The following is a 14,393-nucleotide window of genomic DNA, read 5'->3' on the forward strand; positions in this document are numbered from 1 at the left end:
TCATTGTTTTAGTTTAAGATTTCATTTGTTAACTGAACTACATTTTTCCAAATTGCTGTGCTTGTGTGCCATTGAGTCAGAACCGACCCATAGCTGACCCTCCAGTGAGTTTTCAGAGACAGTTAATTTCATGGGAGGAGATTGCCCTGTGTCAATAGTTGAGGCACTCTTCTGGGAAGTGAGGGTGCCTCAGAAGAAAAGCCTGCTGATCGCCATCCAAAAGGTGAGCCACAGAAAACCTAGGGAGCACAGCTCTGCCCTGACAGGAGCCATGACCCCGAGCTGATTCACAGAAGTAACCTAGTGCTCTGTAACCACTCAGTTTGAAGAAGTGCAACATTATCTAAACTTGTGACTCTTTGTCATGCCATCCCCTGATCCTATACCCTGTGGGAAAATCTTGCTCCCTGTTTCCCGGTCTCCAACTTTCCTCCTGTGTCTCTGGCTTTTCAGCTCAGGCAGGTGGGGCTGAGGGTGGTCCTTCCATGTGACCTGCCTCGGTGGTGGGACATGCACAGGCCAGGTGTGATGCGGGATAGACCTTGTGCTGCCCCAGCTGCACCCTGCATGTACACGTTCCTGCCTCCCTTCCTGCCCTCCCACCAGGCTTGCCCTGGGCTTGCTCAGCCTGGATGCTTACTGTCCACTACTGGCCCGTCAGTGACCTCTGTTTGGTTTGGAGTTAGGAGGAGGAGGATGGCTGTGCCTTAGGAGAACCATAGCCTGGGAGTGGGGGGGTGGGGGGGGCCTAAGTAGTCATTGGAGAAGGCACAGAGGCTGGGCTTCCTCTATGTTATTTGTCTTTTTGTCTTCTGAATTCAAACTCAAAACCTCTTTGCCATCAAGTGGAACAAACTCATAACTGATACTCCAGAAAGTTTACAGCAGCTGTAAATACCATGGGAGGAGATGCCTGTGTTTCTCTGGCAAAGTAGCTGGTGAATTCAAACCACCAGAGAGACTGCTGCAGCCTTTAGATTAGCAGCATATTGTCCTGTGGGCTGTGCCACCAGAGTGCCCTGTCTTCCCAAGGAAGGCTGCTCATTCTGTGACTTTTCATTTTTAAAAACATTTACATTTTATGGCTGTTTGTATTGATCATCTGTGGGATCCTTTTGAGGAAGTGGCAAGAATGGTAACTGATAGGCAAGCCTCTTGTGAACTGGTGTCTGTCTGATCCTCTTGCTCTCTGATGTGATGAGGAGCCTACATGGAAAGTTACATGTCAGCCTGGCTCTCAGATGGGTCTGGGGGCCTGGCCCCACAGGAGTGGGCTTGCAGGGCGGCTGTTCTCATGGATCTGACTGTGCTCTTTCACATGTCCTTCCTGCAGGCTCTCCGTGAGGATGGTGGCTGTGTGAGTGCTCGCCATGGCCAGCCGGAGGCGTCAGAGTGCTGTGGGCAACATGCTGGAGCACAGGGTCCTCTCAGAGCCCACAGCAGCCCACAGCCTGGAGCCTGGGGGTGAGGAAGGGGAGCTGCCCCTGGAGGAGTATGTGCCCACTGGCCTGGAGCTGGCTGCCTTGAGGCTCGAGAGCCCCCAGCCCGCTGAGCAAGAGTGTGCAGACCACAGCCCTGATGGAGACTCAAGCTCTGACTATGTCAACAACACCTCTGAGGAGGAGGACTATGATGAGGGCCTCCCTGAGGAGGAGGAAGGCATCACTTACTACATCCGTTACTGCCCAGAGGACGACAGCTACCTGGACGGCATGGACTGCAACAGTGAGGGGTACCTAGCCCACAGCACCCCTCACGTGGAGACAGACGAGTGCCAGGAGGCAGTGGAGGAGTGGACGGACTCAGCTGGCCTGCATCCTCTGGGCCCAGGACCAGAAGGCAGCCAGGACTACCAGGATGGCCCCCTTCCTGTCCCGGAGCATGAACCGCCCACCCTGGAGAACCATGATCCGGAGCGAGACATGCATTACTGCCCTGGGGAAGATGGGTACCAGGACTATTACCTGGCAGAGACCAATGGCAATGCCACGGGGCACCCCCCTTACAGCCTGCGGAGAGCAGAGGGGGACCTGGAGGACCAGGAGGAGGACATCGACCAGATCGTGGCTGAAATCAAGATGAGCCTGAGCATGACCAGCATCACCAGCACCAGTGAGGTCAGCCCAGAGCACACGAGTGTGCAGGGGCCAGAGCCAGGGTCCGGGGGCCTCACAGAGGTCTGCTCGCCTGGTGAGGCCAGTCATGGCCCCAGCAGACATGAGGGCCGGCCCAAGTCACTGCACCTCCCTGTGGAAGCCAAGCCAACTGGGGACCAACACAGAGGCTTCAAGACCAAGACAAGGACCCCAGAGGAGAGGCCAAAGTGGCCCCAAGAGCAGGTAGGACTGTGTGGCCATCTGTGCAGAAAGCTGGAAGCAGAGGCCCTTGGAGGGCAGCAGAGAGCAGCAAGGCTGTGATTCTTCACCACGGTCTGCTCCTCCACTTGGTTTCTTATTTTATTGTGATAAAACCTCTATAACAAAACATTTTAGCCATTCTTAAAGGTACAGTTTTATTTAATTAACTGTGTTTACCATGTTCAATCATCACCACCACCATTTCCAAGTTTGTCATTTCTCCAAGTTGAAATGACAACTTCTCGGAAATAACATGCTTACTTCCTCTGTTCAGCCCCTGGGAGTCACTAATAACCTCTGCCTATGCATTTGACTGTCCTAGATGTTTCATAAAAATGAGATGGACAGATTTGTCAAATTTACCCACTCAGATAGATAGATGGTCTTGTGGTAGCACACACCACTATTCCATTTTTATTTAGGGCTGAATAATATTTCCTGGGTGGAATGTCCACATGCAAGGAGGACTTGGCATGATGGATGATTAACTAGAAGTAATTCTATTGAAAAGAATTATTTGAAGTCTTGGAGGTCAAACCTGGAAAAGGGATGCATACCCTCTAATCTATTGATACATTAAGTATCTCTACCTTTTGCTTATTGTGAATGGTGCTGATGTGAACACTGACAGGCAAATATCTGTTTCCATCCTTGCTTTCATATGGCATCTGTATAAACTTAGGAGTGGAATGAACTACTAAATAATAAGTTAATTTTTTGTTTAGCGTATTGAGGACCTGTTTCCTTGTTGTTGGTCCTTTTCACATTCTCACCAGCAGTGGACAAAGGTTCCAATATGTTCACATCCTTAATAGCATCTATTCTTTCTTGCTTTTCTGATAATGGGCATCCTAGTGTGAGTCATAGTACTAGAGATATTATAGCTAATGTTAGATGGATTTTGGCAGAAAGCAAAGAATACCAGAAGAATGTCTATTTGTGCTTCATTGACTATGCACAGGGTTTTGACTGTGTGGATCACAACAAGCTGTGGCTGACTCTGAGAAGAATGGGAATCCCAGAACATTTGATTGTGCTAATGTGAAACCTATACTTGGACCAAGAGGCAGTCGTCAGAACAGAGCAAGGAGACACTACATGGTTCAAAATCAAGAAGGTGGTTCATCAGGGATGTATTCTGTCTCCATACCTTTTCAACCTGTATGCATAACAGGTCATCTGAGACGCTGTGCTGTACGAGGAGAAATGTGGCATCAGGATTGGTGGAAGAGTCATCAACAACCTGCGTTATGCAGATGACACAACCCTGCTTGCTGAAACTAAGGAAGACCTGAAACGCTTGCTGCAGAAGATCAAGGACTGCAGCCTTCAATATGGATTGAAGCTCAACATTAAGAAAACAAAGATTCTCACCAGCCGGCCAACTGACAGCATCAGTATGGATGGTGAAGAGATTGAGATAGTTAACAGTTTTAGTTTGCTTGGCTCCACAGTCAACACTCTTGGTAACAGCAGCCAGGAAATGCAGAGGTGAATTGCATTGGGAAAGTCAGCTGTGAGGGACCTCTCAAGAGTACTGAAGAGCAACGACGTCAGGCTGGAGACTAAGGTGTGCCTGATCCAGGCTGTAGTCTTTGCAATTACGTGCTATGCATTGGAGAGTTGGACAGTGAATAGGGATGATAGAAAGAGAATTGATGCCTTTGAGCTGTGGTGCTGGAGAATAATATTGAATATACCATGGACTGCTAAGAGAACAAACAGGTTTGTCCTGGAGAAGGTGAAGCCAGAATCCTCCTTGGAGTGAAGGATTCTGAAGCTTCATCTGACATACTTTGAGCATTTTGCAAGAAGGGACTGGTCCTTGGAAAGGGACATCATGTTTGGCAGAGTGGAGGGGCGGCGAAGGAGAGGAAGACCTTCAATGAGATGGATCAGATCTGTGACTGGAGCGGTGGGAATAAGTGCGTTTGGGATGGCTAGGTTGGCACAGGATAGAACAGCGTTTAGAGCTCTTGTACATAGGGTCGCTATGAGTCGCAAGTGACAACCTATGTGAGCGCAGGAGTCTTTACTCTGACACATAACAGTGTGAGTGACTTTCCATTCTTTTCAATGTTAACCATAACTTGTGATCCACACAGTCAAATGCTTTTGCATAGTCAGTAAAGCACAAATAGACATTCTTCTGGTATTCTTTACTTTCAGCTAGGGTCCATCTGACATCAGCAGTGATATCCCTGGTGCCATGGCTTCTTCTAAATCCTGTTTGAACTTCTGGAAGTTCCTTATCTATGTGCTTTTCTAGCCATTTTTTAATGATTCTCAGCAGTATTTTGCTTGCATGTGATATTAATGATATTGTTTGATAGTTCCTACATTCTGTTGGATCACGTTTCTTGGGAATGGGAACAAATATGGACCTCTTCCAGTCAGTTGGCCAGATAATTGTCCTCCAAATTTGCTGACATAGACTGGTGAGCACATTCAGGGCTGCATCTGTTAGTTAAAATCAATCTGTTGGTATCCCATCAATTGCTGGGGCCTTATTTTTTGCCAATACTTTAAGTGCAGCTTCAACTTCTTCCTTCATTACCACTGACTCGTGCTCATATGGTACTTCCTGAAATTTTTCAGTGTCGCTCAGTTCTTTTTTGGTACAGTGACCCTGTGTATTCCTTCTGTCTTCTTTGATACTTTCTGGATCATTCAAAATATTGCCATAGCATCTTTCAATATTGCAGCTCAAGGCAAGAATGGGAATCCTAGAGCTAAATTCTGCTCATGATAATTCTATACCTAGACCAAGAGGCTGCTGTGCAACAGAGCTTTTTTTTTCTTTTTTAAATTAATTTTAATGAAAGTTTACAGAGACTTAGGGTTTCCAGTATGTTTTAAAATTAAGCATGGTTTAAAATTAAGAAATGAGTGCATCAGGGTTTATATTCTCTCTCCATACTTATTCAGTCACTATGCTAAGCAAATTATTTGAGGAGCTGGACTCTGTGAAGAAGAGGGTGGCATCAACATCAGAGGAAGACTCATCAATAACCTGTTACGCAGATAACACAACCTTGGTTGCTTAAAGTGAAGAGAAATTGAAGCACTTGTTGCAGAAGATCAAAGAATACAGCCTTCTATACTGATTGCATATTAATCAACATCAAGAAAACAATAATTCTTACCACTGGACCAATAGGCAATATCATGATAGATAAAAAGATTGAAAGTGCCAACAACTTTGTCTCACTTGGACCCACAGTTAACATCCTTGGTATCAGCAGTCAGGAAATAAGGAGATATATTGCACTGAGAAAGTCTGCAGTCAAGGACCTCTCCAACTTACTGAGGAACAGTGATGTCAGTTTGAGGACTAAAGTACATATGATTCAGCCATGATCTTTCCAATAGCTTGCTGAGAGCTGGACAATGAATAAGAATGAGCGAAGAAGAGTTTATTTCTTTGAGCTGTGGAATTGGAGAAGAGCATTGACATCCTGTGGACTGCCCAAAGAACAAACAAATATGTCTTGGAGGAAGTACAGCCAGCGTGCTTCTTGAAGACAAAGATGATAGAGCTTCGTCTCACATACTTTGAGCATGTTGCTAGGAGAGGCTATTCCTTGGAAAAGGGCCTCATGCTTGGAAAGGCAGAAGGTCGACAAAGGAGAGGTAAACCCTCAGCCAGAAGGACCGAAACAATGACTGCCACAATGGACTCTTGTGTGTCAGAAATTGTGAGGATGGCACAGGATATAACAGGGTTCAGATCTGTTGTTCATAGGGTTGTACTTAACTCAGTAACACCTAACAACAACAACAGTGTGAGTGACAAGGTAAATAAAGGGACATCATACTTGGAAAAATGGAGAGTCAGTCAAAGAGAAGAAGACCTCTAATGAGATAGATTGACTAATGAGATGGTGACTTCAGCAGTGGTCTCTGGTGTGTTAAAGATTGTGAGGATAGTGCAGGACAGGGCAGGGTTCCTGTCAGCTATTCACAGGGCTGCTATATGTCATATTCAACAGCAGCCAACAACAACAGTGTGAGTGGCAGGGAGCTCTGATAGCTTAGTGGTGGGAGGTGATTTGAATCCACAAGCTGCTCTGTCACAGAAAGATGAGAAAGCTCTTCCCATGTGATTTACAACCTCTGAAAACCCACTGGAGGGTAAGCTATGGGTTAGTTAGGACTCAACAACAAACACCACCTCATCAGTGGTAGGTGACCTTCCAACAAGGTTTTGGAGGCTGTAAATTGTACAGGAAGAGATTGCTCATCTTTCTCCCACAGAGCAGATATATTCACACTATGTGGCTTTGCGATTGCAGCTCAGCTTCTTACTACTAGGCCACCAGAGCTCCCCAAACAACAACAAACAAAAACAACATCAGTGGTAGAAGGATCCTTGGTGGCATGGTGCATTACGTGGTGAGCTGCTAACTTATAGTTCTGATCTACCAGTCCTCTCTGGAGGGAAGAGGAATGGTATCCTCCCATAAAGATTTACAGCCTCAGAACCCAGTGGAAGCTTCAGGAGTTGGAAATGATATGACCTTTGCATTCTTTCTGAATAAGAGATCTGAGTTCAGTTCCCAGACAACACACCTCGTGTCCAGCTGCTACCCAGTCGATGCCTTAGTGTTGCTGACTAGCTTTCAGTAGAGCGAATACGGACTAGGAGGAAAGATTTGGTAATCTCTTCCCAAAATCAATCAAGAGAAACCTGATAACGATGGTTTGGGCCTGATGTACATGGGGTCACTACAGATGTACAGATGACCTGGCAACAGCTGACAGTAGCATTATTGTCTCATAAGTACATCTGAAAACCCACATTGCCCTTTCCTCCCTCAAAGTCCCACTGTATGGAGAGTGAATAAAATGTCTGTGATGTCAGGAGACTCCCATCTGGACAGGTTTTTTTTTAAAGTGTGAACTGATTTCATATTTTTAAAATAATTTTTACTTTGTATTTTTTCTGAAAGGAGTTCCTGAGCTTGGATAGATGCATGTCATGAGAGCGTATGTTTGGAATATGAATCATATTGACTCATTGCTCAATTTATAGAGGTTCTCTCACCTTGACCTCTGGTGTCCTGAAGGATCAGGGCCCTCAGATGTAGGAGCTGGGTTTGTTCTAGCCCATATTGGGAATGTACACGCCCACTGGCCAGGTAAGCTCCAGGCCAAGGTCTAGGTGACAGGCCAGAGGCAGAGCTATAGCCCTTGTGGCGTCTGGACTCACACACTCCCTGTGGTGGAGGTGTCATTGCAAGGATTGGTGTGGGCTGCACAGAGCAAGGGACACACTGTGCCTTGTTGTGACAAATCACATCTCTGACAGAGAGCTTTCCAACAGAGTATCTTTAGAGACTGTAGGAGGTGTGAATGGTATGTTTTGTTGCTTTCTCGCTTCCCTCTAACCAGATGCTGATTTGGATAGAAGTAGCAGACCTTTAAGTTGGAGGGCTCAGGTAAGGAATGAATGAATGGGTGGCTGATGGTGGCTGCTAAGAAGAGCCTTAATGGGCAGACAGTGTTTGAGGGTCCAGGAGGGCTTCTATTGTGTAGGGAAGAGACATTGAAAGGCAGAATAGGTAGCCTCTCAACCCTGAGAGAGTATGCCTTGAAGTAAATGTACTTTCTTATTTAAAATACTGGAAAAGTTCACATAAATATAAAAGTTTAATCATGGCATAATGTTTTGTTTTAATTTTTCAGTCATTTGTTTGCAAATTAATCCCATCAAGGGATTAATTAAGCATTTCCTAGATCTGAGGCCTGCTGAGGATGGACCCCATGTTCTGGGGCATCCACGAGGCCTGCACAGACCCCACTGCAGATGGACCTCATATCATGAGGCCTCCACAGACCCTACTCTGGATGGGACCCGTTCTCTGGGGCATCCACAAGTCTTCCACATACCCCACTCTGGATGGACCCCAGGATTTCATACCTCCACAAAACCTATGTGAGCGCAGGAGTCTTTACTCTGTAGACCTGAGCTGCTCACTGCCTTCATAGTTACCCAGTGCTACTGTAACAGAGTCCACAAGTAGATGGCTTTAACACACACACATTTATTCTCTTCCTGTTTGGTAGGCTGAAAGTCCAAATTTAGTGTGCTTCTTCTCTGTTGATTCTGAAGGAAGGTCCTTGTTTCTTTTAGTATCTGTGGGCCAGATATGTTTTGCAAATTTCTACCTATGTGGCCTGGCTATTCTGAGGAGCTCCCTAGCATGGGAACCTAAGGCCAAAAGACCCAGTCCTGCTCTTGTGTCTTGGCAACACTGAGGCCCCACTCAGGTTAAGAGTGTTGCCTCCGCTCGTTACCCTCACAGGTGATTGGCTGCTCACATCAGATCACATCATGACAGTGCACCATCACCACCTCATTAGCGCCATGGAGGTTATGATTGACCACACGTAGGATTGTGATGTTATCTGAGAATTATAGCCACCCACTTGGGGATGTCATTCAATCCATTTGCACTTATACGTGGGAACCTGTTCCAGAATTGGAATTATCAAATTCAGCCAGAATCACAGCCATAAGAAAATCTAGGAAGAGAGAGGGATGGAAGAAATGAATGCCAGAGAAATGTGGACTGTTACAGCCTGCCTCTGAGACAACGGTCATGGGCCAGGGGTCAAGCATGTCCTGAAATAAGGCACAGGTGTCCTATCAAAGCCTTGCTTACAGGCCCCAAGGGCAAAGAATTGTCTGTGAGTCCCAGACCACCTTCCCTGTCCCTGCTGCCTTCTGTGCCTCTAATTGTGGCCTACAGGTAAAGATGAGGAGGTTCATGGAAACAGGCCAGCAAGAATAGGGCAACACTGACTACCTTAGTGTTTCTGGACTTTGCAGTTTGGAGGGTGACCAGCATCCCAGAGGTCAGGTCACACCACCAAGAACCAAGCTCATTCTTCTTGAGTCACCTCCCACTCAGAGCAACTGGAGAGACTGGCTTTTCTTTCGAGGCTGTATGAGTGAGGGCACAGAGAGGGCTGAGGCTGCAGCAGGGGGATGCACTCAGGGGCTATGTGAGTGAGGGTGCAGGAGAGGGCTGAGCTGCAGCAGGTGGGGTGAACTCAGGGGCCATGTGATTGAAGGCCTAGGAGAGGGCTGTGTGCTCATAAAGGGAGAATATCTGTGTCCCAGAAGATCTATGATTCCCTGTATTTGTAAGTTTTAAAAAGTTAATTAGTAACAACACATTTTTGGAGGAAAACCTGGACAATATAGAAAGGTATAAAGAATAGAACACTTGTGACCTCACATCAATTAACATTTTGGTTTATTCCTTTCCTGTGTGTGGGTAGATGTGCATGTGTGTGCCTGTGTCTGTGCACATTTGTGTTTGTGAACACCATACATAATAGGTGGCTTTGGTTCAGCTGCGTCTTTCTTGTTGTTGTTGTTATGTGCCATCGAGTTGCTTGAGACTCATAGCGACCCTGTGTACAACAGCCCTAAACCCTGCTCTGTACGTTGCCAATCCCACATCCTGATTACCCGAGTCACTGAATCAATCCACCTCATAGTGGGCCTTCCCCTCCTGCATCGTCCCTCCACCTCCCAAACATGATACCCCTCTCTAAGGACTGGCTCCTCCTTACAACATGTCCAAAGTATGTCAGACGAAGCCTCAGGATCCTTGCCTCCAAGGAGCAGCCTGGTTTAACCCTCTCAAGGATGAATCTGTTTGTTTTGTTAGCAGTCCATGGTACCCTCAATACTCTTCTCCAGCACCACAGCTCAAAGGCATCAATTCTCCTTCTATCCTCCCTATTCATTGTCCAACTCTCTGATGTATAACAAGTGATTGCAAAGACCATGTCCTGTATCAGATGCACCTTAGTCTCCAGAGAGACACCATTACTCTTCAGGACTTTGGAGCGGTCCCTAACAGCAGACTTTTCCCATCACAATACGTCTTTTAATTTCCTGGCTAATGGTGCCAAGAATGTTGACTATGGAGCCAAGCAAACTAAAGCTGTGAACAATCTCAATCTCTTCACCATCCATCCTGACGCTTCCAATTGGTCCAGTGGTAAGAATTTTTGTCTTCTTGATATTGAGCCTCAATCCATATTGAAGGCTGCGGTCCTTGGCCCTCTGCAGCAAGTGCTTCAGGTCCTCCTCAGTTTCTGCAAGCAGGGTTGTGTCATCTGCATAATGCAGATTAGATTGAGGTGTGTCTTTAGGATCAGAATATCTTGGTATATAACATCATGAATTTCCACTGTTGAGTTTTCAAATCAGACTGTCAGGGGAGACCTGACATTTCCCTGAACATGTTCCGGGAGGGGGTCTACAAACAGTGTTTGGTTGGCAAAAAGTTTGAGAAACTTAGCTCAAAGCTAATGGATATTCTTGGAGGTACATTCGGTATTTGCCTGAGAGTGGCATGGGTTCCCAGAATCACTGCTTGGCAAGAGTTTTCCAGGCAGCTAGGGCCACCAAGGCCTCAGTACCAGGCTCGTTGGGGATAAATAGCCAGAGTCACATGTCCTCAGTTGGTAGCAGCACCCAGGATGCCCATAGCTCATTCATCTCTCCATTGGTAGCTCTAAGCCATTGTGTCCTGAAGTCAGCGCAGAAGGATGACATGGAAAGGCAGAAACATTGTCCCCTGCCACCACTGGGCACTATGGCTTCCTAGAATTTAACACTACTGGTTTTACTTCTTGTGGGGATCGCCAGGGGTTAGGGGACGATTGCCAGTCACCATGTCAGGAGTCTGTGTGTATTCTGTCAGCTAATCCTGACACAATCTGAAAAGCCAGAGCTAGGATGGTCCCATTCTACAAATGAGGAAGTGATGCCTGTCCTTATCCATTGAAAGGGTCCCCTGGCTGCAGCAGCCTAGATCAGCTGGGCTGCTGGTGAAGGAGTTTGTGGGGAATTGAGCAGCTGTCTTCAGGGTATGTGAGTCTCTTCTGTGATGTTAAAAGGGCTTGGCATGCTCTCTTGTACATGTGAGTCTGCAGTTTGTATGAGCACATTTCAGGCCAGTGAGTTAACCAGTGGGCATGGAAGCCTCCAGTCAGTAAAGCTGTCACAGACTCTGGCACTAACTCCAAGAGGTTTCAGCCCACAGACCGGATCTTTTAAGTCATAATTATTCGCATGGCATTTTTCTTCATTTTCTTGAGTTTTGTTGGCATGAAATACTGATTCCTATATGCAGCATTTACATTATATGTATTTGTGGTAAGCCATCCTTGTGCATATATCCAGATTGGACTGGCATTTCTCCACTCACCTTGATGGCCTTGCCACTTGGCAGTGAGTGGGGAGGGCAGAGGGAAGGAACCGCTGGGCGCATGGATGCTTAGCCCTGACCCCTGTCTCACAGAATGAGCTTGGCTGACTTCGTGAACCCACACGTCCAGCTATGAGGTCTGATTCTATAGGTCAGTCTGTGATCCAGGAAGGACAGGTGTTTGCTGTTTGTGGGTGAACTGGTGTGCTTCTGGATTTGGCAAGGACCAGATTAGATAATTTTAAATTTCCTTTCATGGATCACCTTTATTAGAAAAGGTACTTTGAAAAAATCAGCCAGACATCTGGAGTCTCCCATCATAAGCTTGCAGGTACACCAGGCCCTTCCTGTTGCCTTTGAAGCTGGGTACATGACAGGGTCTGCTGTCACCCTGGACATAAGAGCCAAGGGACTCTGGATACCTCACACCTGTCTGAAGTGCTTAAGGTCTTCCAGATTTCTGTTTCTGAGGTTTTGTTCATCCTAGGCTCAGCTAGTTCTTTGAGGTTTTAAAAAAGTCCTCTGATAATGGAAAACAGAAAAACCAATGTGCCAACTTACTACTACACACATAATGGTGTGTTGTGGCCAGTGGCCTGGAGCCATGGCAGTTGTTGACCACAGCTCATTGATGAGATGCTTCTGCTGAGGTGGGAGCAGTGGGCCCCACCCCCTGCACCTACTCCCAGTTTCAGAGCAATGAGCATCAGCACTTGTTATAGAAGAGGCCTTGAAGAGATGCCTAGAGTCTCAGGGTCCAGCAGCAGCCTACAATAGGTTGTGGGTGCACAGACGACTCTCCAACTTGTGCCTGGCACAGAGGGCATTGTCTGGCTCAACATGGACCATCGACAGGACAGAACTAGAGGCAGAGTGTGCACCAGGGCTCCCTGAGGACAGTGCTTTCATGAAGGAGCCCTCTTGTGGCTCCTGGGGGCTGCTTGCCTCAGATTGGGAGGACCCTTGTCTGCACTCAGGCCTCAGTTTAGTGGCCTTTTTCCTGCAGCACTGTCCTGGCCTCTGCAATTGCCCTGCTGTACCCTGTGTGTAGACTATTACTGGGACTTCATCCTAGTGTTCTTGCACAGTGAAGGGCTCTAGGTAAGGGTCCTTCCTGACAGCTCCTGGGCCACACTCAGGCAGGCCTGTCTGGAACCTCCTTGAGTACCTTCCCACACCTGGAGGGGGTGACTGCTGCAACCATTACTTTTGTTGTGTGGCATCAAGTTGGAACTGACTCATAGCTGACCCTCCAGCTGGTTTTCATAGGTGGTAATTGCAAGGAAGGAGATTGCCCATCTTTCTCCTGTAGAACAGACACTGGATTGAAGCCACGAGCTTTTGGGTTGTCAGCCCAGCTCCTCACCACTGAGCCTTCAAGACCTTAGGAATCACATCTACACACTATGACGAGCTCACTTTGTGCAGCTGACCCACGCTGATGCATCTGAGTTGAGTATCTGTGACTGTTCTGGCCACAGCTGGTCAGCACCATGACCAGCCACATGTGCTCAGAAGCCTCTTGGCCTCTAATCAGGGATGGCTATTTCTCTTATGGAGCAGTTTATTTAGTTGGAGACAAATGCTGCTGGCTGATTTACCCAGGGGTATACCCAGGCATTCTAAAACAGCTTCTCTTACCTGGGGAAGTCCTACATAGTTTTTCCACTCCCAGTTGTCTGGAAAGGCCTGAAGTGTGCAGGTGGCAGGGTCAGAAGTAGAGACCTGCTCCTGCGGTTCCATCGCTGGACTCGGGCACAGGGAGGAGGGGCACTGTGGAACAGGGCCTTGCTGTGATGAGGACTTTTTAAGTCCATGGGGGTCCTGCTTTAGGGTCAGGAAGACCACTGGGCAGCCTGGAGGTCCTGGGAAGTTTGGGTTCAGGAATCCCACCTCCCGTGGTGATAACATAGTGATAATATATTGGGGTCTGATGAGAAGCAGGAGACACATTGAGAAGTGCAGCTGTGTGAAGTGGCAGTTGGACAGAGAGGCTGCTCCCTGCAGACAGCCTTCCAGAGGACAGCCTCCACCCCTTGTAGCTGAGTGCTATAGGGCTTCAAAGGGCACTGTGAGGGCCTCATCCACCCATTTATGCTTCATAGTCTCTGATTCAAGGACAAGAGAACCCTTGCCCATGAAATAGCCCAGTATGGAGTCACTAAATTCACTAACACCAGCTTTGTCACATTAGTTCCCATTAAAAAATGAAGTTAGAACTACAGATAGACCCTTGCTCCAGACAGGTGGGCCTCGTCCATTAACACACTGCAAGACTTCTCCATTTGCACAGGCCAGCTCCCCTCAAAGCCACGGTGGTGGCTCCTGTCCTGGAAGGCACCCTCTTTTCTCCAAGCTGGCTTTGTGTCCTGTTTGTGCAGCCCATGCAAACTGGTACCTGGCATAGGCTGAGCTCTGCAGGAGTCTCAAGGTGCAGAGGCAGAGAGGATACAGTGGGCGTGTGGGAAGGGCATTCAGAAGTGGATCAGGCATACAGAGACATCACCCCCCATCCAGAGGTGGCCCTGAGCACAAGTCCTTCCTAGCCTAGACCCTGGGGTGGGGGTCAGTCTCTGAAACAGCCCCCGGTAGGGGCAAGCACTGGGGTGTGGCACTCCAGAAGTACCCAGGGGAGTGTGTGGAGGAGACAGACAGGGGTGTGAGGTTCTCCTATGCCTCAAGATGGGGGTTGTGAGAGGTCAGGAGCTCTTGAAGGACACATGAAAGGCAGAGGCTTGGACTGAAGACTCCCAAAAGAGAGACAGGCCTGAGGTCTCAAGCCATGGGCATGGGCGGGGGG

The 14,393-nt window shown here is 47.6% G+C and overlaps 1 protein-coding gene across 2 annotated transcripts in view; it reads left to right on the forward strand.

Annotated features, from left to right (window-relative positions):
- Positions 1–1,370: 1,370 nt before the first annotated feature.
- The window catches only part of APBA2 (amyloid beta (A4) precursor protein-binding, family A, member 2), a 107,373-nt gene continuing 94,350 nt past the window's right edge, over positions 1,371–14,393 (forward strand). For both annotated transcript variants that reach the window (XM_006902975.1, XM_006902976.1), the window contains exon 1: positions 1,371–2,339. In XM_006902975.1, coding sequence (XP_006903037.1) covers positions 1,371–2,339 — 969 coding nt within the window. The remainder of the gene's footprint in view (positions 2,340–14,393) is intronic.

Source organism: Elephantulus edwardii, unplaced genomic scaffold (assembly GCF_000299155.1).
Source record: "Elephantulus edwardii isolate Elephantulus edwardi_28Jun2011 unplaced genomic scaffold, EleEdw1.0 scaffold00481, whole genome shotgun sequence".
In the NCBI taxonomy this organism is placed as follows: Eukaryota; Metazoa; Chordata; class Mammalia; order Macroscelidea; family Macroscelididae; genus Elephantulus; species Elephantulus edwardii.